At 42.3% G+C, this 26,963-nt stretch overlaps 1 protein-coding gene across 2 annotated transcripts in view; it reads left to right on the forward strand.

Moving 5' to 3' along the window:
• Positions 1-7,212: 7,212 nt before the first annotated feature.
• LOC109419296 (DENN domain-containing protein Crag) overlaps positions 7,213-26,963 on the forward strand; it is a 28,356-nt gene continuing 8,605 nt past the window's right edge. The window contains exons 1-8 of one of the 2 annotated variants that reach the window (XM_062855717.1): positions 7,213-7,977; positions 8,042-8,148; positions 18,763-18,913; positions 18,973-21,173; positions 21,241-21,564; positions 21,844-21,927; positions 22,057-22,453; positions 22,519-22,965. In XM_062855717.1, the coding sequence (XP_062711701.1) occupies positions 7,228-7,977; positions 8,042-8,148; positions 18,763-18,913; positions 18,973-21,173; positions 21,241-21,564; positions 21,844-21,927; positions 22,057-22,453; positions 22,519-22,965 (4,461 nt within the window). In that variant the 5' untranslated portion in view covers positions 7,213-7,227. The remainder of the gene's footprint in view (positions 7,978-8,041; positions 8,149-18,762; positions 18,914-18,972; positions 21,174-21,240; positions 21,565-21,843; positions 21,928-22,056; positions 22,454-22,518; positions 22,966-26,963) is intronic. The other variant, XM_062855718.1, reaches the window with a different exon arrangement.

The following is a 26,963-nucleotide window of genomic DNA, read 5'->3' on the forward strand; positions in this document are numbered from 1 at the left end:
TAAACTTTAAGTGCAGGGGTATGTCTTACCAAAGTCTACGTTCTCAACCAATTTTCTTTAAACCAACACAGTTCGAAAAAATAATGTACAATTACATGATATATCATGCACATAATTGGAGCGTGATAAATAATGTACCTTTACATGAGATTCTAATCTTGTGATGTCATGTAAAGTTCGTATGGCCTCACGTAAGTTTGCATTATAACCAACTTTGCTTCAGAAAAAGAATGAAATGTGATTTCACTTTTATAAAAACTTTCAAACACTGATTTAGAAAGAATTTTTATGTTTATTTTCTTCTAATAATAACATGCTTTATGGGAAATCCACACATTATCTGGAGTGAATAATATATTATTCACTCCAGATAATGTGTGGATTTCCCATAAAGCATGTTATTATTAGAAGAAAATAAACATAAAAATTCTTTCTAAATCAGTGTTTGAAAGTTTTTATAAAAGTGAAATCACATTTCATTCTTTTTCTGAAGCAAAGTTGGTTATAATGCAAACTTACGTGAGGCCATACGAACTTTACATGACATCACAAGATTAGAATCTCATGTAAAGGTACATTATTTATCACGCTCCAATTATGTGCATGATATATCATGTAATTGTACATTATTTTTTCGAACTGTGTATCTGTTAGTGAGCCGCACCAGTAGCAGCAGCAGCAGCAGCAGCAACAGAAGTCCGTAATGGAAAAAAAGTTCAAGCGAAAATCCATCGAAGACAGCACCCTGGTCCGTTTTTTTTTCCTCCAGCGGCTGTAAAAAGATCAAGATTTACTTGCTATAAACATATGTACATGATGTCATTTGAAATACTTACTTTAATTTGAAACCCGTGGCAAAATCCTCCGGAAACTTCAACTTTTCGGGAGCTCTCCAGCAGCAATCCGTTCCAACACAGTAGCCATGTTTGTTTTGATCCACTTGTCATGCATTCAGCTAAACTAGCGTATCTTTACATTACGGTCATGTAATGTTCGCGACTTTTTCATAGAAATATTATGTCCGCTTGCAAATTCAAGATGCTGCAGGCACAAAGTAATGTTGTCATACTAATTTCGATTTCAGTATATTGGAATGTTCATCAACAGTCATTTCGCTAATCATGTGCATTATAATTGATGGAATGTTACATTGGATTCTCGATTACATGATCATTATTTCCATTATTTTGCGGTTTACATGACGATTAATTTTCACTTTTTCTTTCTGTGAAGGTCTAAGTGACCCGAAATTCTACGTGCTTGATGAACGACACCTAGAGGGACCCCTATACATAAGCTCGCACATGGCGACCGCGTATTGGCTTATGTAATGGTAACTATGTTGTTCCGTACCTTGTAGGTAAAAGGTAGATACTAATGCTAATGCTAATGCACAGATTGAACGCTATGCTGACAGGAAGAACTCGTCGAGTTGTCGTTGTCACCGTTGCCATCATCATCGCCACCGTCGTATGCAAATGAACTTATCGAATTACGACGACAAACCGCGCGCATGCTGTGCTGGCTGGCTTTGCAGACAGCAAACGGAACGACAACACACAACATACTGAACCAGGTGGTTATACAAACGAAGACGGATCTTTGCGGGGAAGAGCCGAATAGACTTTATTGGGTTATTGGTTTTGCGCGTTTCCACAATTACGTCATAGAGCGGTATCCATCTACCTATTCTCTTCTTAGGCGTAACGTCCCAACTGGTACGAAGCCTGCTTCTCAGCTTTGTGTTCTTTTGAATGCTCACACAGTTGTTAACTTTAAGCTTCCTCTACCAATGACCATTTTGTATGTGTATGTATATCGTGTGACAAGCATTAAGATACGCTATTTAGTCAGGCAAATTTACGTTATGCAAAGATCCTGGATCTACCAGGAATCAAACCCACCCATCATCCTGAGTCTGGTCTTGCTGAATATCCACGCGTGTACCGCACTAAATATATGGTACTGTCTACCTCCTACAACACATCAAAAATATCGGCGAAACGTGTTGTAAATAATGCTCGATAGATGCGGGTTTGTTGAAAGGAAGCATCGAACGACGCTACGCTGTGTCACCTATGGATATAGATATAACATAATAACAACGTCAGTAGGGTTAATGAACCGGTTAGCGTCTATTATTGTTATGGAGGAGGCTCATCTAGCTTCCGGGAATTGATGTATTATGTATTACCTTTTATTTTTGGAAGTACGCTTAATTTCAACGATCAACAAATGTGAGATTACAGTTGAAGTGCTAATCATCAGCAAGTACTTCAATATCTTAATGCTCAAAAAACTTTACAGAATTGATTGATTCATTTATATTTCTTTCTTTCAGCCCTTGGCTGGTTCGCCTCTCTCTTTACAGAAGAAGATACCTTCGTGGATCTTCGGGATTTTTTATATAATGTTTGAAAAAGTTCGCTTCAATTATAATTTTACTTTTCTGCAAACTTTAGGTAAATTAGAAATAACTAGTACAATATTGTAGTCTTGCATTACTTTTCGGTTATTGAGAATTGTTTATCTGCTTATCCAAGAAATATGCAAAAACTCATCACAATTGAATCCACTTGAATACCTCATCGGTCAGTTTGTTCTCTCCAGTTCCTCTACCAATCATCGAACTGCAATATAAATGGAATGAAACACTATATACACGAGATAGAATACACTGCAGACTGTCCTGGTTATCGGTTATTTATGCATTCACCGGAGTCCATTTTCCACTCTAAAGTTCCATCCCAACAAGCTCTGACCTCAATGCAGTGTGTAAACGAATCGAAATGGCTCTTGATAGCATTTGCATAGTCTCGTCCAGTTTTCGACTTCCGAACGACGACGCTGATGTCCATCAGCGAATTGCCACTTATTTGTACGACGAGAAATAAGTATAAATAAGTACGCTATGACTAGCATATATGAAGTAGTCCGGAAGGTTGAAGCACCCTTACTTAGACGAACCTCCTCTCGAGTTGCCTATCTGTGGGGAAGATTGACAAATTGTACCGCACACATCACTAATTACTGCAATATAAGAGTTGCAACAGCAGTTTGTGGTTTTTCTCGTCAGATTGAAGAAAAATCTCATTAACCCTCGGACAGGACTCGGGTGGCTCCGTACATTTTCAAGAGACAAATCAGCGTGTCGTCGTCGGTTGCGGGTGATTAGAGCTCGAAAGAATTCGTTCAATCATAAAAAAAAAGACAAGCTCTAACAGTGACAGCACCGACTAACCCTAGTCCTAGTGCTGGGCCAGTGATGGAATGCTCGTCGCATGTAGGTACCCTACAAGGTAGCAAGCAAATAGTGATTCATGTTGGGTGCTTGATAGATGCCAACGTTGATTATGCCATCAATCGAGCGAACGCAGAGGAGATGGAAACAGATAGATGCTAGTGCACTGCAAACTCATTAACCCTCAAGAGGATACCTTAAATGAAGGTCCGTTTTGGGACCCTGGGGTCCATTGGACCCCAACATATATTCTCGCGTATCTCGTGATCCTTACTTTTTGAAAGGGTGATGTTTTCAGCAAAGATGTTAGGAAAGTCAAGGCCTATCTAGTGATGAACAATTTAGTTCGGGAAGTTTCCGCTAGGTGGTGCTAGTGAGCATTGAAAAATGCCCCCGATCTACAGGATATAACGTACCTAAACAAGCGGACAAGGACAAGACGTACCGAAACAATAGGGTAAATCGCACTGCTGTAGAGGAGTAGACATATATGTCCAGCGGGTCAAAAGGGGTCATTCAAATATTACGTAACGCCAAGGAGTGGGAGGTGGTCTAGCGCTGTGTTACGATTCATTCAAAATTTTCCATACAAAAGTTGTTACACGGAGAAGGGAGGAGCCCTTAAGTTGTCAAATTTTGCGTTTCGTAATATTTGAATAAACCCAAGAGGAATCAGAGACAAACAGACGTAAAATTTAAATCTCATAAAATTTAAATCTCGTAAAATTTAAATCTCATATATCTCAGGATCCTGATTACTTATATAGTTGATGTCTTCGGCAAAGTTGTTTGGTTGGTCAAGAACTTATAGATTATGGACCGTTTGATTCGATATTCCACCACTAGGCAGTGCTAGATTGCATGCAAATTTTTTTATCTCATAATATCTCAGGATCCTGATTTCTTAGAAAAATGGTGTCTTAGTTGTTGGGTAGGTCAAAAATGTTCAGTTGATGAGCCATTTGATACGAACTCTCCTATTGGGAGACGCTGGTGCGGGATGCTTATTATTTATAGAGATGGTGTCTACAGCTGTTATTTGGCAGGACATGGACCTACCGAATATAGACACTATAGAATCTACAGACTTGGGGAGAAATATTTGAATTACGCAATTTTAGAGTGTTTTATAGTGAATTTAGTGTGTACTAATAGAAAATGACGTCACACAACCCACAGTCGTTATCGTTCCGTAAATCTCGTTTGGCTAAACGAATTGACAGATCGCATGGTTAGGGGCCATCCATAAATGGCGTAGCATTTTTTTTTTTGACGATTTTTGACACCCCCCTTATTCCCCTATTTTCCCATACCTAATACATGGCTCGTAGCATAATCAGAGACTCTCCCCACCACCCTAAAATGCCACTTCATCTATGGACGGCCCCTTACAGTTGTCTGAACCTTGGAAAGCATATGGAATCTATAGTGTCTATATTACACGCAGAAAAATAACACATATTAGAACCAAATTCAAAGAGACTTCATTTCTAAGTCGCGGGGTTTATTGAATCAAAAAAATATTTTCTTTGATTTCAATATCGGAGAATGCACATAGCCAATAATGAGCAAGATGATTCAGTTTTACCCTGAGATTTTCAAGAGCAGATCTGGTCGTGAACGATAGCTCGCTATCAGTGATGCATATTATAACAGTACCCGTGTTCGATTCTCGCATGCTTTTTTTCATTTCGTTACCACTTTTAAACAAAAATATTTTGTTTTTGAATCTAAGTCGATGGATATTTGTTTCTAAAAAATATGGACTTTGAAATCACAAAATTGCTTAGTTTCAAAGCAATAATGTTATAGATTCAAAGTGAAGAAGTATTTGAAACTAAAATCAATGCCGCGAGGCTTGATTTTAGAAACAATGTGATGAATGCTTTGAAACTAATGCCAAATATTTTAGATTCAAAGCAAAAAAGGTATTAGGCCGTGGTTCAATGATTTATTTTCTTTGATTCAAAGCACTTTATTTTTGAGTTCAATATATTTTTTTCTGCGTGTACAGATTACCGGATACATACAATTATACTTTGATCATAATCTACACAATTTTCCACAGCACAGAGATCAGACATCCAAGCTCAGTTTCAAAACTGTGTAAGGAATTAAACATTCATTTGAAATGGCAACACAAGTGGCAACATCGTGGTGGCGCTTCTGTCCCAATGTTCCCACGCTGTTGTCGGTGGTGAATATAAAACTTATGTAGATATGCGTACTCACCACTAATTGTAGCAACTTGCCGCATAGGTGACTAGTGTTGTCAACGCTAAAAAAATTGAATCCTTGCAAAGCTTTCGAGACAATTTTCTATAGGCTTGGATGTCTGTTCTCTGTGATACAAAATATATTTTCATGAAAAATCGAATAAAATGGAATGTAAATTTCAACGTTTCCTTCCCGTAACCGGGAGGAAATCCTGGAGAGAAACTCCTGGAGGAATCCCGTGAGGAGTTCCTGGAGGAATCCTGGAAGAAATTCGTAGGGGAATCTCGAGAGCAACTCCTGGAGGAATCCCGGAAGAAATTTCTGGAGAATCCCGGGAGAAATTCCTGAAAGAATCCCGAGAGGAATTCCTGGAGGAATGCCAGGAAGAATTCTTGGAGGAATCCCGGGAGAAATTCGTTGAGAAATACCGGTAAGAATTCCTGGAGAAATCTCAGGAGGAATTCCTGAAGCAACCCCCGGAGGAATTCCTGAAGAAATCCCAGGAGGAATTTCAAGTGGATTTCCTAGAGAAACTCATGCAGGAAACCCGGGAGGAAATTCTGGAGAAAACCCGGGAGCAATTCGGAGACAAATTCCTGAAGAAATTCTGGGAGGAATTCGTGGAGGAATCTCGGAAAGCATTTGTGGAAGAATCCTTTTACGAATTCCTAGTTGAATCCCTGGTGGAATTCCAGATGTAGTTTTGGGAGTCATTTCCGGAGGGCTTTTAAGTGGATTTCCCAGATGAAATCGTAGAGGAACCTCGGGAGGAATTACTGAAAGAATCCCTGTATTAATTTCTGGAAGAATCCTGGTAGGAGTTCCTTCAGAAATTTTGGGAGGAATTCCTGGAGGTATCCGGGTGAGTCAATTCTGAAGTAAATTATCCACCAAATTGAAAGTATTAGTATTGTGAACAGAATGTAATTATATTGTGTTATTCTCATGATATTCACTTCAAAAGAAGCGTACTTATTTGAGGACGCTTGCCACTCGGTAATCTAGGATGCTGGGCATATACGAATTAATTAGCGCCATTTTGCAGAAAAACTTCAAAATAATTTTCATTACCAAATAATCCTTGATGTATTGAACACTTTTGCCGAAGACACAAACTTTCTATACATTCCGAATCTCAAGATATTCAAGCTAAATTTAACTTTCAATCCATAATTTGAATAAACAATAGCGCCACCTACTGGGCTTATTCCAATTCAATTTGCTCGTCACAAGATTGCCCTTGGTCTATTGAACAATTTTGTCGAAGACAGCATTATTCTAGGAAGTGACGATCACAAGATATAATCATTCGTGTCGTGGGGTCCAATGGACCCCAGGGGACCAAAATCGCCCGGTTCAACTTTGACATAAAAAATAATCTATAGTACGCCATGAAATATTTGTTATTTTTGCACAAATAACTCATCGTGGTGTAGTTTGAAGGTACTGTGAAAACGGGACCGATGTGTCAATCCAAACTTTTTTGCGACCACTTCAAAGTGGCTCTGGTGTCCAATGGACCCCAGGTATCCATTAGAGGGTTAAAAACGTGACTTTTTCATATCTTGACTCACGTGCGCTGAATGGCCGACATAGTGCCGAGATGAGCAAAATGTGATGGCCATAACTTGGATGATGGGTGGTAAGGTCATCAATGGGAAAGAGATGTAGTTGTACATACATTGTGCTATTTCTAAGAAACGATTCATTGCTTTTTAAATTTTCTTACACCGGCTTTTTCTCATCTCTTCCAGAACACCGCACCCACGATGGACGAGCGTCGGGTGGCGGATTACTTTGTGGTGGCCGGCATGCCGGAGAACCCAAAGCTGCTGAAGGAGAACATCTTCAACGATTCGTCCCACCTGCGCTCGGCGGTCACCATCGATCCCATCACCGACATCGGCGTGTTCTTCCCATCGCTGGGCGAGAAGATTCCCGCCGACTACGAGGTGCTCGAGAACACACCGACCGGTCTGCTGGCAGATCTCAACTATGGCTCCGTCCGGACAGTGGCCTGCTTCATCTACTACCGCCGGGGGAAGGATAAACCGCCGCTGGTCGACATCGGAGTCATGTACGAAGGTGCCGAGCGGATCATGCCCGATGCGGAGATTGTCCACTACACCCCCGGCGATCGGCTGGCCAACGTGAACAATTCGTCGGCCAAAACATTTCTCACGTTTCGCCGCGCCAAGAATGACATGCCCTGCAACGAGCTGGTCGTCACCGATCTCTGCGTGGTCATACCGTCCAAGGGGGAGAAACCACCGCATGCCTTCTGCATGATCCACAAGACGCTCAACAAGGGCATCATGGGCAGCGACGTGTACCTATGCTACAAAAAGTCAATGAACCGTCCGAAACTGATCAGCTACCAGCCGGAGATTCTGCACCGGTACCCCACGGTGGACCACAACGATTTCCCGCTAAATCTGTGCCCCAGTGTACCATTGTTCTGCCTCCCGATGGGGACCACATTGGAAGCGTGGCCGCATGTGCCCGGGGGCGATGGAAAAGTACGTGTGGTTGTTACTTGGTTTTATTATTAGCAAGATATTATATGACTATTTCTTATTTCAGTTGAAGCGGAAGCCCATCCAGCCTATCTTTAGCACGTTTGTGCTAACGGTCAACGATGGAACCTACAAAGTGTACGGTTCGGCCTTAACATTCTACGAAGATTTCGAGTGAGTATTTGAGAGGCATCGATCTATATTGGCGTAGTTAGAAATTTCTGTAATCAGAACTAGGACAAGTTTCTAAGACGATGTCCACCAATATAAACCCAAATTGATAAGCTCCTTCATACCGTAGAATCTCTTTAGGAATTTCTCCAGAAGTTCCATCATGAGATTTTACTGAAGCTAATCCAAGGATTACGCTAGTAGTTCCTTCAGATTTTTCTATGATTTTCCTCTTGGATTCCTCCAGGAATTTCTTCAGAGATTCCTCTAGGATTTTCCTTCGGAGATTCCTTTAAAAGCTCCGTCAAGGGTTTATCCTGGAGTTCATTCAAAAGTTTCTTCAGAAAGTTCTTCAATGATTCTTCCAGGAATTCCATTAGTTTTTGATTCAGGAACTTCTTTAGTGATCCATTGGAATTTATTCAGGGATTAGTTCAGGAATTTCTTCGAACATTCCTCTAGATCATAGCTTCCCAACCTTCGTTTCGCGACCCCCCAACCGCTTGCAGGCACGCTTCGATTGTTTTACGAAAAGCGTAGTGACGACAGACTGGGAGGTCGCGAGAGCCAAGGTTAGGAACCGTGGCTTAGATGTTCTGTTCGAAGTTTCTCCGGATGTTAATTCAAGGATTCTTCCAAAAGTTCCTTCAGAGATTATTCCAGGAATTTCTTCTTAAATTCCTCCCGGAATTCTATGTGGGACTCATCCAACATAAGATAATAATTCCTGAAACTATTCAGGGATTCCTCAAGAAATTTCTTAAAAAATCCCTCAGGCAATTCCTTCAAAGATTCGTCCAGGAAATTTTCCACGAATTCCTCAATAGATTTCTCCTGAAATTATTTGAGGATTTTCTCTTAAAGTTCCTAGAAGGATTTCTCCAGGAACTTCTTTAAAGATTCCTCTAGAAACCCCTCCAAAGATTTCTCCAGGGACTCTTGCAGGAGTTTCTCTAGAAACTCTTTAGGGATTCCTGCATTTTTAGGTGGATTTTTCTGGGAATTTCTTGGGAAACTTCTGCAATGATTCCTCGAGGAATTTCATCAGAAGTTGATTCAGGAACTTCGTTAGAGATTCAATGGAATTTATTCAGGAATTAATTTAAGTGTTCCTTCGAACATTTTTCTAGAAGTTCTGTAAGAGGCTTCTCCTGGCGTTGGTTCAAGCATTCTTCTAGAAATTCATGCAGAGATTCCTTCAGGGATTTCTTCTTGAATAACTCTAGGAATTTCGTAAGGGAGTTTATCCAATATAAGATTATTTTCAGGGTTTCTTCCAGAAATTGCTTAGGAAATTCTTCTAGCATTTTTTCAAGGAATTTTTCTAGGAATTCCTCAAGATTTTTTTTCATTTTTATTAATGTGTATTTTAACTTAAATGCTAATTTTACACTCATATTCCTCAAGAGGTTTCTCCTGGAATTCTTTAAGGAAACTCCTTGATGGATTTCTCCTGGAATTCCTTGAGGGATTTCTACTGGAACTCATTCATAGATTTCTCCAGGGACTCTTCCAGAAGTTTCTCTAGGAACTCTTCAGGGATTCCTTCAGGAATTTTTCCTAGAACTTTTGGTGGATTTTTCTGGGAATTCCTTGAGAAATTTCCTCATAAACTCCTTGATGGATTCTTCTAGAAACTTTTTCATTGATTTCACCATGGATTTTACGCGGATTCCATTAGCAATTTCTTTAAGATTTTTTTCTTGTGTTTCTCGAGAAATTGCTTCAGAAAATTTCTTGGAAATTTGCGAGGCCTTTCTCTTGGAATTGCTGGAGAGATTTCTCCATGAATTCCTGCGGGAGTTTCTTCTCAAATTCCTTCAGGGATTATTCCAGTAACTGTCTCAGCGAGTTCGCCAGGAACGCTTTCATGGATATCTTAAGGAACTCCTTCATTGGTTTCTGAAGGAACTCTTTCAGGGACTGCTCCAGGAACTCCTTAAGCGATTTCTCCAAGGACTTCTCCAGGGATTTCTACAAAAACTCTTCAGAGATTTCGGCAGGATTTTTTCCTAGAAATATTTGTGGGATTTTTCTGGAATTCCTTAACGAATTCTGTCATAAACTCCTTCAGGGATTCCTGCATGAACTTCTTTAGTGATTTCTCCTCGGAATCTTCGGAAATTTATCTAGGAATTCCTTCCTTGGTTCCTCCAGGAATTTCTTAAAGGATTGTGCTGGAAATGTTGTAAAGACCTCGCCTGGCATTGCTGAAGCTATTTCCTCAGTAACTCCATCAAGGACTTCTCGAGCAACTCCTTCAAAGGATTCTCCATCAGTTCCTTTAGGTATTTTCTCTCAAGTTCCTACTGGGATTATTGCAGGAACTCCGTCAGGGATTCCTCTAGAAATGTCTTCTTAAATTCCTCTATGAATTTCTTCTGGGATTTTTCCTGGAATTCTTTGAGTTAGTTCTCATTAAAGGACTCTTCCAGAAACTCCTTCATGATTTTTTTTTTCAAGAACATCTTGAGGGACTCCTCCTAGAACTCCCTCAGAAAATCCAACAGGAACTTCTTCTTCTTCTTCTTTATGCCTCTACGTCCCCATTGGGAGTTGGCCTGCCTCTCTTCAACTTAGTGTTCTTTGAGCAATTCCATAGTTATTAATTGAAGGGCTTTCTTTGCCTGCAATTACATGAGTGTGTTTATAGTGAGGCAAGTTCAATGATAATACACTATGCCCAGGAAGTCGAGAAAATGTTCCCGACCGGAACGGGATTGATTGATTGATTTGTCTTTATTAGAGAGACTTTCAGCCCTTGGCTGGTTCGTCTCTGACCGGAACGGGAATCGAACCCTCCGTCTGCGGATTGTCGATCATAGCCTTAACCACTAGATTAACAGGAGATTCCACATGAACTTCTTGAAGGATTTTTACAGTAATTCCTTCAGTAATTTCTCTTAGAATTTATAGAGATCTTTCGGCAGGAGTTGCCCGATGGATTTTCGTTCTGAAATTTCTCCAGGATTTTTTCTTGAATACCTCCCAAGATTTTCTTAAGGTCTAAGGTCCAAGGTCCAAGGTTTTCTCCAGATTTTTTTCAGGCATTCCACCAGGAAATTCTGCAGGGATTCGATAGTTTTTTCAGAAATTCTTCCAGGAAAATCATCAGAGATATTACGAGGAGTTCCTTAAGAGATTGTTTCAAGACTTCAATCAGCGATTCCTCTGAGAATTTTATCAACAATTCCTCCAGCAGTACCTCCAGCAGGATTCCTCCAGCAGTACCTCCAGCAGGATTCCTCCAGAAATTTCTCCAGGATTTCCTTCAGAGATTTCTCTTGGCTTTTTTCCGAGGATTTTCTTTTAGAGTTTCTTGAGGGATTTCATCTGGAACTTTTTGAGGTATTTCTCCAGAAATTCCTACCAGAGGTTTTTGCAAGGACTCCTCCAAAAACTTCTCCACGAACTCCTTAACCCTCTACTTCCCATGGTTTCCTTAGAGCCCATCGATTTTCGACGAACTCGAGACAAACGGAATTAGATGAATATGATACAATAGTATCAAGAACATGATTGTTATCTCATTAGGTAAATCCAACTGCCAACTACTTGTTTTATTAGTGGAACTGTTGATAAACAATCACTGTACTATTACTATTGATTTCCAACTAATTGTTTTAAAAAAAATGATTAATTTACAACAACTTTTATTCAAGCATTTTTTTCGGAAACGCTTTCTTGGCATAGAAATAGTCGTTCGAAGTCGTGGCTAGGAAAGCGTTAAGGGATTTCTCCTACAATTCTTTGTGGGATTTTTCCTGGAAATCATTGAAGGATTTCTTCATGAACTCCTTCAGGAATTTCTCTAGGAACTCCTTCGATGATTTCTGCAGGAATTTCTTCAGGGATTTTTCCAGGAACTCTTTCAGGGATTTCTCCTGAAATGGTTGAAGAGATTTCTTCAGGAACTCCAGGGATTTCCTTTTAAATTCCTTCAAGGATTTCTTCAACTCCAACTCAGAAATTCAGGAATTTCTCCAGGAACTCCTTCGTGGATTGCCGCAGAAGCTCCTTCAGGGACTCCTTCTGAGATTCCTCCAGGAGTTCTCGAGAGATTTTTCAATGAATCGTTTCAGAAATTCCTAATGGATTTCGCCTGGATTTCCATGGATAATTTTTCCTGGAATTTCTTGAGGGGATCCGCCAGGAACTCCTTCAGGGATTTCTCCAAGATTAATCAGATAGTGCTTCAGTGAGTTCTCCTAGATTTTTTTAGGGATTCCTTCAGGAATTTCTTCATGGAATCCTTCAGAGATTTTTCCTGGTATACTTTGAGAGATTTCTCCTGAAGTTGCTGGAGAAATTTATCTTGTAATTGCAGGAGAGATTCTTCCAGGAACTCCTTCAGGGTTTTCTCCAGGAGTTTCCTCTTTGTTCACCAAGAAGTTTTTTAACCCTCTACTTTCTATGGTTGCTCTAGAGCACCATCGATTTTCGACGAAATCGAGACAAACGGAATTAGATGAATATGATGCCATAGTTTTTAGAATACAATTGTAATGTCATCAGGTAAACCCAACTGCCAACTACTTGTTTCAATATTGCAACTATTGATAAACAATCAAAAAACTATTGATTTACAACTATTTTTTCTGTTGATTTCGAAAAATTTGGCCAATTTGCAATAGCTTTTGTTCAAGCACTTTTTTTTAGAAATGCTTGCTTGGCATAAAAATAGTCGTTCTAAGTCGTGGGAAGGAAAGGGTTAAGGATTTCTACAAGACTTTCTTCAGGGATATCTCCAGGATTTTCTCTTTGAAATCTTCCAGGAACTTCTTCAAGATTCCTCTAGATAGTCCGAAGGTTTTTGTCTTGGAGTTCATTCAAGGATTCCTCTAGATGTTTTTTTTAATTCCTCCATAAATACCTACAAGGATTTTTCCTGGCATTCTTTGATAAATTACTCCTGGAGTTTCTGGGGAGATTTTTCCACGAACTCCTACAAGGACTCCTTCAGGGATTCCTTGTCCTCCATACACGCCTTCTGGGATTCCTATAGGAACTCCTTCAGGGATTCTTGCAGAAACTTTTTTTTGAAATTCATCAGCAATTTAATCAGGAACTCATTCAGCGATTCCTTTTGAAAACCCGTCAGAGGTTTTTCCTGGAGTTCATTCAAAGATTCCTCTAGATGTTTCTTAAGGGTTCGCTCCTCTCAGGATACTGAGACAAACTCTTTCAGGATTCTGAGACAAACTCTTTCACACGCAGAACTCGATGTACACAGAGCAACGAGTAACTTTCACGCGACAGAAAAGACAAAAGAATTTTCACGCAGATTTGTGAAATTTTCACGCTGCGTGAAAGTTACTCGTGCGTTGTGTTGTTTCATTTAAGGTGAATATATGCAGAAGCCACAACTCGAATTTTCAAAAGCACAAATCTGAAGAACCGAATGTTGGATTGCGCTGAAAAGTTGATCGATTGGTCACCACCAGCGGGTAACCAATCGATCAACTTTTCAGCTCAATCCGACATTCGGTTCTTCAGATGTGTGCTCTCGAAAATTAGAGGTGTGGCTTCGTTATATATTCACCTTAAGGGTGCAGGATTCTGAAAGAATCCTTCTCAGGATTCTGAGAGAATCCCTCTCGGGATTCTGAGAGAATCCCTTTCGGGATCCCGAGAGAATCCCTCTCGGGATCCCGAGAGAATCCCTCTCGGGATCCTGAAAGAATCCCTCTCGGGATCTTGAGACAATCCCTCTCGGGATCTTGAGACAGTCCCTCTCGGGATCCTGAGAGAATCTCTCTCGGGATCCTGAGAGAATCTCTCTCGGGATCCTGAGAAAATTCCACTGAGAATTATGAGAGAATTCCTCTCAGGATTCTGAGAGAATCCTTCTCAGGATTCAGAGAGAATCCTTCTCAGGATTCTGAGAGAATCCTTCTCAGAATTCTGAGAGAATCCTTCTCAGGATTCTGAGAGAATCCTTCTCAGGATTCTGAGAGAATCCTTCTCAGGATTCTGAGAGAATCCTTCTCAGGATTCTGAGAGAATCCTTCTCAGGATTCTGAGAGAATCCTTCTCAGGATTCTGAGAGAATCCTTCTCAGGATTCTGAGAGAATCCTTCTCAGGATTCTGAGAGAATCCTTCTCAGGATTCTGAGAGAATCCTTCTCAGGATTCTGAGAGAATCCTTCTCAGGATTCTGAGAGAATCCTTCTCAGGATTCTGAGAGAATCCTTCTCAGGATTCTGAGAGAATCCTTCTCAGGATTCTGAGAGAATCCTTCTCAGGATTCTGAGAGAATCCTTCTCAGGATTCTGAGAGAATCCTTCTCAGGATTCTGAGAGAATCCTTCTCAGGATTCTGAGAGAATCCTTCTCAGGATTCTGAGAGAATCCTTCTCAGGATTCTGAGAGAATCCTTCTCAGAATTCCGAGAGAATCCTTCTCAGTATTCTGAGAGAATCCTTGTTGGGATTCTGAGAGAATCCTTCTCAGGATTCTGAGAGAATCCTTCTCAGGATTCTGAGAGAATCCTTGTTGGGATTCTGAGAGAATCCTTCTCAGGATTCTAATAGAATCCTTCTCAGGATTCAGAGAGAATCCTTCTCAGGATTCAGAGAGAATCCTTCTCAGGGTTCCGAGAGAATCCTTCTCAGGATTCTGAGAGAATCCTTCTCAGGATTCTGAGAGAATCCTTCTCAGGATTCTGAGAGAATCCTTCTCAGGATTCTGAGAGAATCCTTCTCAGGATTCTGAGAGAATCCTTCTCAGAATTCCGAGAGAATCCTTCTCAGTATTCTGAGAGAATCCTTGTTGGGATTCTGAGAGAATCCTTCTCAGGATTCTGAGAGAATCCTTCTCAGGATTCTGAGAGAATCCTTGTTGGGATTCTGAGAGAATCCTTCTCAGGATTCTAATAGAATCCTTCTCAGGATTCAGAGAGAATCCTTCTCAGGATTCAGAGAGAATCCTTCTCAGGGTTCCGAGAGAATCCTTCTCAGGATTCTGAGAGAATCCTTCTCAGGATTCTGAGAGAATCCTTCTCAGGATTCTGAGAGAATCCTTGTTGGGATTCTGAGAGAATCCTTCTCAGGATTCTGAGAGAATCCTTCTCAGGATTCTGAGAGAATCCTTGTTGGGATTCTGAGAGAATCCTTCTCAGGATTCTAATAGAATCCTTCTCAGGATTCAGAGAGAATCCTTCTCAGGATTCAGAGAGAATCCTTCTCAGGGTTCCGAGAGAATCCTTCTCAGAATTCTGAGAGAATCCTTCACAGGATTCTGAGAGAATCCTTCTCAGGATTCTGAGAGAATCCTTCTCAGGATTCTGAGAGAATCCTTGTTGGGATTCTGAGAGAATCCTTCTCAGGATTCTAATAGAATCCTTCTCAGGATTCAGAGAGAATCCTTCTCAGGATTCTGAGAGAATCCTTCTCAGGATTCTGAGAGAATCCTTCTCAGGATTCTGAGAGAATCCTTCTCAGGATTTTGAGAGAATCGTTCTCAGGGTTCTGAGAGAATCCTTCTTAGGATTCTGAGAGAATCCTTCTCAGGATTCTGAAAGAATCCTTCTCAGGATTTTGAGAGAATTCCATCTCAGGATTCTGACAAACTCCTTCTCAGGATTCTAATAGAATTCTTCTCAGGATTCTAATAGAATCCTTCTCAGGATTCTAATAGAATCCTTCTCAGGATTCTGAGAGAATCCTTCCCGGGATTCTGAGAGAATCCTTCTCAGGATTCTGAGAGAATCCTTCTCAGGATTCTGAGAGAATGCTTCTCAGGATTCTGAGAGAATCTTTCTCAGGATTCTGAGAATCCTTCTCAGGATTTTGAGAGAATCGTTCTCAAGGTTCTGAGAGAATCCTTCTCAGGATTCTGAAAAAATCCTTCTCAGGATTTTGAGAGAATTCCATCTCAGGATTCTGACAGAATCCTTCTCAGGATTCTAATAGAATCCTTCTCAGGATTCTAATAGAATCCTTCTCAGGATTCTAATAAAATCCTTCTCAGGATTCTAATAGAATCCTTCTCAGGATTCTGAGAGAATTCTTCTCAGGATTCTGAGAGAATCCTTCTCAGAATTCGGAGAGAATCTTTCTCAGGATTCGGACAGAATCTTTCTCAGGATTCGGAGAGAATCCTTCTCAGGATTCTGAGAGAATTCTTCTCAGGATTCGGAGAGAATCCTTCTCAGGATTCGGAGAGAATCCTTCTCAGGATTCGGAGAGAATCCTTCTCAGGATTCGGAGAGAATCCTTCTCAGGATTCGGAGAGAATCCTTCTCAGGATTCGGAGAGAATCCTTCTCAGGGTTCTAAGGGAATCCTTCTCAGGATTCTGACAGAATCCTTCTCAGGATTCTGAGAGAATCCTTCTCAGGATTCTGAGAGAATCCTTCTCAGGATTCTGAGAGAATCCTTCTCAGGATTCTGAGAGAATCCTTCTCAGGATTCTGAGAGAATCCTTCTCAGGATTCTGAGAGAATCCTTCTCAGGATTCTGAGAGAATCCTTCTCAGGATTCTAAGAGAATCCTTCTCAGGATTCTGAGAGAATCCTTCTCAGGATTCTGAGAGAATCCTTCTCAGGATTCTGAGAGAATCCTTCTCAGGATTCTGAGAGAATCCTTCTCAGGATTCTGAGAGAATCCTTCTCAGGATTCTGAGAGAATCCTTCTCAGGATTCTGAGAGAATCCTTCTCAGGATTCTGAGAGAATCCTTCTCAGGATTCTGAGAGAATCCTTCTCAGGATTCTGAGAGAATCCTTCTCAGGATTCTGAGAGAATCCTTCTCAGGATTCTGAGAGAATCCTTCTCAGGATTCTGAGAGAATCCTTCTCAGGATTCTGAGAGAATCCTTCTCAGGATTCTGAGAGAATCCTTCTCAGGATTCTGAGAGAATCCTTCTCAGGGTTCTGAGAGAATCCTTCTCAGGACTCTGAGAGAATCCTTGTCAGGATTCTGGATTCTGAGAGAATCCTTGTCAGGATTCTGGACTCTAAGAGAATCCTTCTCAGGATTCTGCGAGAATCCTTCTCAGGATTCTGCGAGAATCCTTCTCAGGATTCTGCGAGAATCCTTCTCAGGATTCTGCGAGAATCCTTCTCAGGATTCTGAGAGAATCCTTCTCAGGATTCTGGGAGAATCCTTCTCAGGATTCTGGGAGAATCCTTCTCAGGATTCTGGGAGAATCCTTCTCAGGATTCTGGGAAAATCCTTCTCAGGATTCTGAGAGGATCCTTCTCAGGATTCTGAGAGAATCCTTCTCAGGATTCTGAGAGAATCCTTCTCAGCATTCTGAGAGAATCCTTCTCAGGATTCTGAGAGAACCCTTCTCAGGATTCTGAGAGAATCCTTCTCAGGACTCTGAGAGAATCCTTGTCAGGATTCTGGATTCTGAGAGAATCCTTGTCAGGATTCTGGATTCTGAGAGAATCCTTGTCAGGATTCTGGACTCTAAGAGAATCCTTCTCAGGATTCTGCGAGAATCCTTCTCAGGATTCTGCGAGAATCCTTCTCAGGATTCTGCGAGAATCCTTCTCAGGATTCTGAGAGAATCCTTCTCAGGATTCTGAGAGAATCCTTCTCAGGATTCTGAGAGAATCCTTCTCAGGATTCTGAGAGAATCCTTCTCAGGATTCTGAGAGAATCCTTCTCAGGATTCTGAGAGAATCCTTCTCAGGATTCTGAGAGAATCCTTCTCAGGATTCTGAGAGAATCCTTCTCAGGATTCTGAGAGAATCCTTCTCAGGATTTTGAGAGAATCCTTCTCAGGATTTTGAGAGAATCCTTCTCAGGATTCTGAGAGAATCCTTCTCAGGATTCTGAGAGAATCCTTCTCAGGATTCTGAGAGAATCCTTCTCAGGATTCTGAGAGAATCCTTCTCAGGATTCTGAGAGAATCCTTCTCAGGATTCTGAGAGAATCCTTCTCAGGATTCTGAGAGAATCCTTCTCAGGATTCTGAGAGAATCCTTCTCAGGATTCTGAGAGAATCCTTCTCAGGATTCTGAGAGAATCCTTCTCAGGATTCTGAGAGAATCCTTCTCAGGATTCTGAGAGAATCCTTCTCAGGATTCTGAGAGAATCCTTCTCAGGATTCTGAGAGAACCTTTCTCAGGATTCTGAGAGAATCCTTCTCAGGACTCTGAGAGAATCCTTGTCAGGATTCTGGATTCTGAGAGAATCCTTGTCAGGATTCTGGACTCTGAGAGAATCCTTCTCAGGATTCTGGATTCTGAGAGAATCCTTCTCGGGATTCTGAGAGAATGCTTCTCGGGATTATGAGAGAGTCCCTCCCGGGATTCTTAGAGAATCTTTCCCGGGATTCTGAGAGAATTCCTTTCATGATTCTAAGAGAATCCCTCTTAGGGTTCTGAGAAAATCCTCAGGATTCTGAGAGAATCCTTCTCAGGATTCTGAAATAATCCCTCTCAGTATTCTGAATGAATCTCTCTCAGGATTCTGAGAGAATCTCTGTTTTGAAAATTACAGTGGCGCTCACATTGTCTATGCGAATATGGACAATATTCATGTTTAACATCCTCGTAGTCTTGAACTCGTTTCAACCAACCTCTTTAGACAAATTTCCTAGTTGCGCCAATGCCGATCTAACAATAATGTACCGAGGTATATAAAATAACTGTCGATTTTCGTTTCCAGTGAAAAACAGCTAAACGAACAGCAGCGGGAACTGCTCGAATGGGGTTCGGATTCCCACAAAACCCATTCCCTACATGTTAACAAATCGATCTGTCTGCTGTCCAGGTGGCCTTTTGGTGATACTTTTGAAAAATGGCTTCAATTTTTGCACGTAAGTCCGTTATTCGTCTACATCGGTCTGATAATTACAAGAATTCTTCAACCTTCCAGCAAGTTTCCATCTTCGACGCTCCGCTAGAGGTTCCGATCGAACGCTACATTACCCATCTGCTCGACGAAGTGCCATTCCCGTCCCCGAGCATCCTGCTACAGCTGTGCAACTTCAACAACGAGCGAATTCTGCTCACCCTTCCGGAAGACTCGCCCCTTCCGCGAAGTGGAGCCGGATTCCGCCAGCTGCTCTCCAATCTGGGTCCGGAGAACTGCCTGCACGTGCTGCTCCTGGTGATGACCGAACAGAAGATCCTCATCCACTCTCTTCGACCTGCCACGCTGACGGCCGTCGCCGAGGCTGTCTCGTCTTTTCTCTTCCCGTTTAAATGGCAGTGTCCCTACATTCCGCTGTGTCCACTGGGGTTGGCAGAGGTCCTGCACGCGCCACTGCCCTATCTGATCGGAGTGGACTCGAGGTTTTTCGATCTGTACGAACCACCCAGTGATGTGACCTGCGTCGATCTGGATACCAACACGATCGGACTTTGCGAATCGCAGAAACATCTGAACACCAAGCTTCTTCCGAAACGAGCGGCTCGCGTCCTGAAACAGACCCTACGGAACCTGGAAGAACTGAGTCAAACCAGCTCGAACGAATCATCCAACAGTTTGGACCGTGATTTTAAGAAAAAGCGACGCGAGCAGAACCTGGAACAACGAATACAGGAAGCGTTTCTGCAGTTCATGGCTTCGATTTTGAAGGGGTACAGGGATTACTTGGTGCCGATTTCGCAAGCCCCGACTAGTCGAGCCACCGATCCAGATGCACTGTTTCAGATGAATGCGTTTCTACGATCGCGAGATAAAGCTCATCACAAGTTCTTTCAGATGCTCATGAAAACGCAAATGTTCATCAAATTCATCGAGGAGCGTTCATTCGTGTCCGACGGAGATCACAACTTGGCCTTTTTCGATGAGTGTGCGGAGAAAGTCAGCGCCTACGAGGATACTCCCACCGAGATCAAACTGATTGATTGGGATTCTGGTCACGGCAGTGAGCGGACAAAGTTCATATTGCCTCCGGAGTGTCAACCGGGGCTAACCGAGAAGAGATTCTTGTACGGATCGTTCGTTTTGAACCCCATTCTGTTGAAACAATCCCGACGGAGCCTGCTGGTCAACGCGCTGCAGCAGCACAGTAGTTTGGCTCCCGGATCTCCGATGGCCCGTCGGACAAAACATGAAATTAAAACGGCCCAGAAGCTGGCTCGGAAGAACCAGGGCAATCCGGAATTGTGGGCCAAACACTTGTTGGCTGCCTGTTACTCCATTTTTTTCATGGTTCTTCCGAGTTTGATCTCGGAAAATTCCGGTCGAGAGCACACCATTTTGAAGGCGGCCTACGACTTGCTGGCGAAAGCCTGCAAACTGAAAATTCAGTGCGATGAGGTCTGCTACAGGATAATGATGCAGTTGTGTGGAATGCACAATCTCCCGGTCCTGGCCGTGCGTCTGCATTACCTGATGAAACGATCCGGAATCCAACCGAATGCCTTAACCTACGGTTTCTACAATCGTTGCGTGCTGGAAGCTCAGTGGCCCTCGGATTCTATCCTTTCCAGTCAAATGCGCTGGAATCGTCTTCGGAACATCGTGATGGGAGCTGCACATTTCAAGCGAGCAGGCAAAAAGTTCGCCGCCCGTCGAAGGCTCTCCGCGTCCCAGGAGAATAACCTTTGCACCCTGGAATCCGTTGACGGAACTTCTCGCACCAGTTTGGACTCGGGGATTTCCCAAGCGGAACACCAGTCCACCTCCGCCATTGACTTTGCCGCCTTCGACAAACTGCGAGGGCGCTTGGGAGCGATCGTGCGGCAAACTTCCGCCCATCAGGAATCATCGGACGTGCTGTCCAGTGCCGGGTTGCTCATAAGCGGCGAAGCCGGCCACCTAAAAAGCAACAGTCCGAAAGATAAGCAATCCTCATTCAAACCGTCCTCTTCGAGTTCGTCGTGCGATTTGAGTCCCCGGATGTTGGCCCGGGCCGATAGCTTCGCTGGTGATTCCAAGTTTATCGACAAACTGCAGAAGCAGGCCAAGGGTTTTCCAAACGGTACCGTGGTAACGGCCAACGGTGCGATAGGGGACAGCGCCGTGACCAAGGTGAAGCGGGCATTGGATTTCCAGAACGAAAACGAGAACAGTTCGCAGGAGGAGCTGGCGGACGATAAGGATAACGCCAAGGGAAGTCCAACAAAGTAAGTTTTGGTGTGTAATTGATTGGTTTTTGATATTTCTGAATTGATCGTTTGCTTTTGAATGTAGGGTCTCGCCTCGCACACTAGTGACCCAGGACGATCCGTTGGGTGCGTTGAATGATGATGGGAACGACGAGCTGTTGGCAGTGCAACAGTCTACGGAGAAACTGTCCTTGGCGAGTGCCAATGGAACTGGCGGTCAGAACGGAATTCATCACAACAATACCATCTACACGGATCAGCCGATCCTGTTCAAGGGTCAACGATCCGCAACGTTCGACGATTCGATGCAGCTGAACAAGAGCATGCACCGGTCGGAAACTATGCCCGTGACGAGTTCGGTTACTTCCAGTTTTGCCAGTATTGGGTCGTCGTTAAAGTTCAACTTCGGGTGAGTATGGACGGGAAAGTTGCATGAGAACTAAGCGGTTTATTTTTGTCGCTCTCGATGTCATTTGGAAAGTTGAGTTTTAGTCGGAATGATGCATGCCCAACCGATCATCCATGGGGGTTTCGATTGATGTTCGAGTAAATGGATGTGTGTCACGCCATATTCAAACCCGAACAGAATAATCTACATCCCAGCTCGTATACATAAGTTCTCCCTCCCAATCCTTTGATGCGCCTTATAATTTCCCATTCTCATGTATCATGTTTATATTTTTGGTAGCCGTTACTCACCTGCACGTTTATCCATGAAAAAAGATTTCAAATCCCTATCGACGAACGTGATAGAGAGCATTTCTAGCGTCAGGTAAGTGCACGCCATCCCTCTCCCCTCAAATCGTGCTCGTTCAATGTTGTCCCATGTTGAGTGCGTAGATGTTGAGAATCCCCTAACACTTAGGATTATCCTAACCCGAGATTGTTTGCCCCATTTCAGTCCAAGTCTGACGGGTAAGAAATCGAACGAGATTCTCCAGGGAGGTCTGAGCAGTATCAAAAACGCAGCCACTTCCGTTGCGAAGAAGCTGGATGAAATAAAGGAGGCTATTTCGGCCAACACAACTCCCGTTAAGACAGGATCCGGAACGATCAACGGCGTCGGGGGACTGGATCGTGACGTTCACGGTTCGGAGAGTGATTTGCTAAACGAAGACGGCATCAACGGAAACCGATCGCGAAGAGTTTCTAGTGAGTTCGATCTGTGGGGTCGGTTCAGCGAGTCCAGGAAGTCCAGTTACAATAACCTAGTGCCTCTTGGGGAGAACACCACGTCCAACAACAGTTTGAACACATATCCCACGCTGCCGGACAACGTGTACACGGCGGTAGCTGAGGTAGGATTTCCTAAAATTTATTTCACGGAACTTGCTCTCGAAGCTTGCTTTCTCAATCCTTTCAGATTTCGGAACCGAACGAGTCCGATTTCGTCCTACAGATCACATCCTGCTCGCAGTGTCACAACTGTTCGGTGCTACTGTACGACGAGGATGTGATGGCCGGCTGGTCGGCCGAGGATTCGAATTTGAACACAACGTGTCACGCCTGCACCAAAGTAACGGTCCCGTTCCTGAACGTGTTCATCATATCGGAGGAACAGCGGTCGTCCAACAACCAAACGACGTTGTCCAAACAGCAGCAACAGCAAGCGGACGTAATTACCGTGCCATACCTGAATCCGTTGGTACTTCGGAAGGAGCTGGAAAACATTCTGGCCCAGGAGGGAGACCTAGCGCTGGCCAAGGCTAGCTTCGTCGATGAACATCCCATCATCTACTGGAACTTGGTGTGGTTCATGGAGCGAATCGACGTCAGTACGCATTTACCGAACCTCTGTCTGCCGAAGAAGGTAAGAATTGTGTAACAGTATGTACGGGCCATATGAATGTAAAGTAGTAATTCTGAGTTTACTACCTTTTTGTACATGTTCGTGTGATGTGTGAATAACGAGTTCACCAAACTACAACTTTCGTATATTCGTATACAAACTAAGCCTATGAATAAAAATAGTTTATACTAAAAGTTTTAAAAGCAGACTTAGAGGATGCTACAAGTAGTGTTGTAGTAATGTTGGGCTTCCGATGAAAATCTTCAAAGTACAATGGACTATTCACAATTTCTAATAAAAACGGGCGGCAGAGATAGTAATTCGATGGATACTAGTAAACTTTGGTGAAAGATCTGTGTTCTCAAAAAAGCTTACAGGGATTAGGCATTTCTTCAGAAAGTTTTTTAAAATGTGCTTGGAAATCTATCCAGAATTCGTTCCGAAGTTTCTCTGAGATTTTCTCTCGGAACTCTATAGATATATCAAAGATTCTCTCTTGACTGCCTTCCGCGATTAGTTCTGGCATATTTTATGCGATTCTTTTGCAGTTACTCATAGAATTCTTTCGCTTTTTCTCGTAGAGTTCTTGTTTGAATTTTTCTGGGATTTTTTTTTACTGCAGGTTTGTCGGAGTTTTGTTCCGTCGGAGTTCTCTTAATATTTGATCCAGAGGCTATCAAGGATTTGTTGCCAGAGTTCCAAAGACGATTTCATCGGTGTTCATTCCTGGAATTTCTGCAGAAGTACTGCCCGGAATTTCTTCTATAGGTTTTCCCGGTATCGCTCGTTTCTCGCGGGATTCCTTCGGAATTTCTTCCACAAAGGAATTTCTTTCCAAAGCTCCTTCAGAGATGTCTCTTAGCAGTTTTCCAGGATAGCTTACCAACAGTTTCTCCAGTATTCTTCCAGAGAATTCTCTGGGATTTTTCTTGAAGCGTCTCACGGGAATTTTCTCGTATTCCTGCCGAGATTTTCTTTATAAGTTTTCAGAGTTCGTTCCGGAATTCTCCAAATATTTCCTCCCGGAATTACACCCAGAAGTTTTTTTTTTCTCGGAGTGTCCCAGTTTTCTCGGGATTTCTATTGAAGTTCCTCTCGGGATTTATCCAACAGCTCTTCGCGGAGTTCAGCGAGCGAGGTTTCATCAGGATTCCTCTCGATATTTCTACAGGAATTTCTCACAAATTCAATAAAAATTTCTGAAAACATATCGACGACAACACCGGTAGTAACTATCAGAGAAATTCCAAAAGGAATCTCGTACAATTTCCGTTATGAACTCCGGGACGAACTCTGGAAGTAATTCTGTGATTTTCCATAAGAGAAATCTCACGAGGAGTACAGAAATATAGTCAGTTACTCCGACAGAAATCTCAAAAGCAACACCGAAGGAAAATCCAGAATATATCCTAAATCACCGAAAGGAATCTGCTAATACAACTCCCAGGACAAACTCGGAAAGGCATCTCAGGTGAACATTCAAGAGAAATCCCGCGAGAACCGTTATCCAGAAATGGCCCGGGAGAAACTCTAGGTCAAAGCTCACGAAAAATTCTAGAAGAACTTACAGAATAAACTCCGGGAAGAATCCAGTGAGGGATTGTGGTAGCAAGACGGGGAGATTTCTGGAAGGAATCCCAAACTTCCCAAGAAACTTCGTGAACAATTGCTAAAGAAATCCGGTGAGAAATTCCTGTAGAAATTCTAGGAATAACTTCTGTACGAACGGCAGGATAAAGCTTGGAAATACTCGAGGTTGTCCCGAGAAGAACACCGAATATCTGAAGAAAACCTTGAAGGAAACGCAGTTGAAAACCCTGAATGAATCTCTAAAACAATCTTGAAGTATTCCTTGAGGTCATCGCAAAAGAAGTTCCTTTACAATATCTGGAAAGAATTCCGGAACATACCTGTGAAAGAGTTCTGGAAGAATCAATACAAAAATGCGAGGAGAAATCCCTAATGGAATCATTAAAGAATTCCTGGACGAATCTCTAGAGGTATTAACCCTCTACTTCCCATGGTTGCTCTAGAGCACCATTTTCGACGAACTCCTAACAAACGGAATCAGATGAATATGATGCACTAGTTTATATAACAAGTGTCTGTCTACTACCTGGGAAAACCTGGAAATCCTTAGGGGATTTTATTGAACAGGGCGAAACCTGGAACACTCAAGGAATAACTTAAGTACTCAGGGAAATTTTAATCCGTTAAAAAAATAAAACACTGGATCGTATGAATAAAAAGTAGTCAACTTTACTACTTGTAGATCTACTCAAAAGAAAAGATTTCTGAATTGTTGGTATGAATAAAAAAGTTTTCGAACATGCAGTGTTTTCATCTGTCGAACATGAGCTTTTACTACATGTTTGTAGTAAAAACAAACTGTCAAAACAAATACTTTTCCCGTAAAGCTGCATGTTCTTACTGGTAGCTAGGGGTTCCGTAGAGACGTTAAAAAATCTTCTGAAATATTATTCTCAAAGCAACTTCAATCAAGAAGGAATCTGGACAATCGTGAACCACAAGCAGGGCTTCTAGACCTAGCAGATATTTCCGACAAGCCGACGATTCCGATAAGATGTTGCAAATTCCACGTGGACGTGAATGAACCTGGAAATTAGGCTACAAGGATTTTTTCCCATGAATTTTTCTGGAGCTTCTTTAGAATTAACCCCACCCCCCCCCCCCCCCCCCCCCACCCCCCCAGAGTGTCTTTTAGGTTTTCTCACCAAACTGCTTCCGTATTTTTCACGCCACTTTACTTGATATTGTTTTTTGAATTTTTCCCGGATAGGTATAATTCCGGATTCCTTCCTGATTTTTTTTCTCAAACTTCCTGAACTCCAACCGGTTTTTCCTGGAGTTTTTCACGGGGATGCTACATAATTTCTTCTCGGTATTACTCTCAGAGCCCCTCGTGAGATTTTCCTGGAGTTACTCCTGCTTAAACAACACGACATTTACGTATGTTTTCTAACAGAATCTAACCTAAATCTCTATAAGAATTTCTTTCGGGATAAATCGTAGAAGTTGTCGCAGAATTACTCCTAGAATATCTCTCGGGATTCCTCTTGGAGGTTTTGCGCGTTTGCTTCCGGTGTTCTTCTTGGGCCTTCCCCAGGAGATATTCTTAGAATTTCTCTGAGTTGCTACAGGAGTTATTCCTGGCATTTCTACTAGAGTTCTTCCAAGAATTTCTCGTTTTTTTTTACGAATTTTCTGCTGGAGTTCCTCCCTAGATTTCTTCCAAATGTTTTCCTGTAATATCTTCAACAAATTCCTGTGAGCTTTCTTCTAGAATTCCTTCCTGGTTTTCTACAGGAAGCTGGAATTGTTATTAAATGTTCTCACGGGGGTTTATTTTGAAGTTTTACCTGAGTTTCTCCTGGAACTTCTCACAGAAGATTCCTTCCGGTGTTGGTCGTGGGATGTCTTTCAGAGTTTTTTCTGAATTTACCCTGGACTTTCTCCTGAGATTTTTTTCGGAGTACCGTATTACCCCGCTAATACGACACCGACTGTTGTCGTATAACCGGGGTAAACTTTAAATTCGACATACTGGTCGCCCTACACCATCATGCTCATTGAAATTAGGCAACTCTACACACTAAACGCTTTCAGCAATATTTTGCTGAATTTTGCCGAGCTGAAGGGTCCAGCAAAATTTTTCGCTGAACTTTCAGCAAAATTTGCTGAATTTCAGCAAAACGTTACTGGTGATCAGCAGAGTTTACTGAACAAATCAGCAAAATTTTGCTGAATTTCAGCAAAATGTTTGCTGAAACCTTCAGCTCGGCAAAATTCAGCAAAATTTTGCTGAAACCCTCAATTGATTTTTGGTGTGTATTTTTGTTTTTGTTTTGATTCCCGGATTTGTTATGAAACATAATTTCATGAAATATTGCGGTGGCGCGAATGAAAAGCTCGTTCTTTCTACGATTGTTGCCATCCTCAGTTCATTGCGGTTGGTCTCCAGGCGGTTTGGGTGTTGAATAGCACCAACTCAAAACTTC

The sequence above is a fragment of the Aedes albopictus genome, chromosome 3, assembly GCF_035046485.1.
Source record: "Aedes albopictus strain Foshan chromosome 3, AalbF5, whole genome shotgun sequence".
Taxonomy (NCBI): domain Eukaryota; kingdom Metazoa; phylum Arthropoda; class Insecta; order Diptera; family Culicidae; genus Aedes; species Aedes albopictus.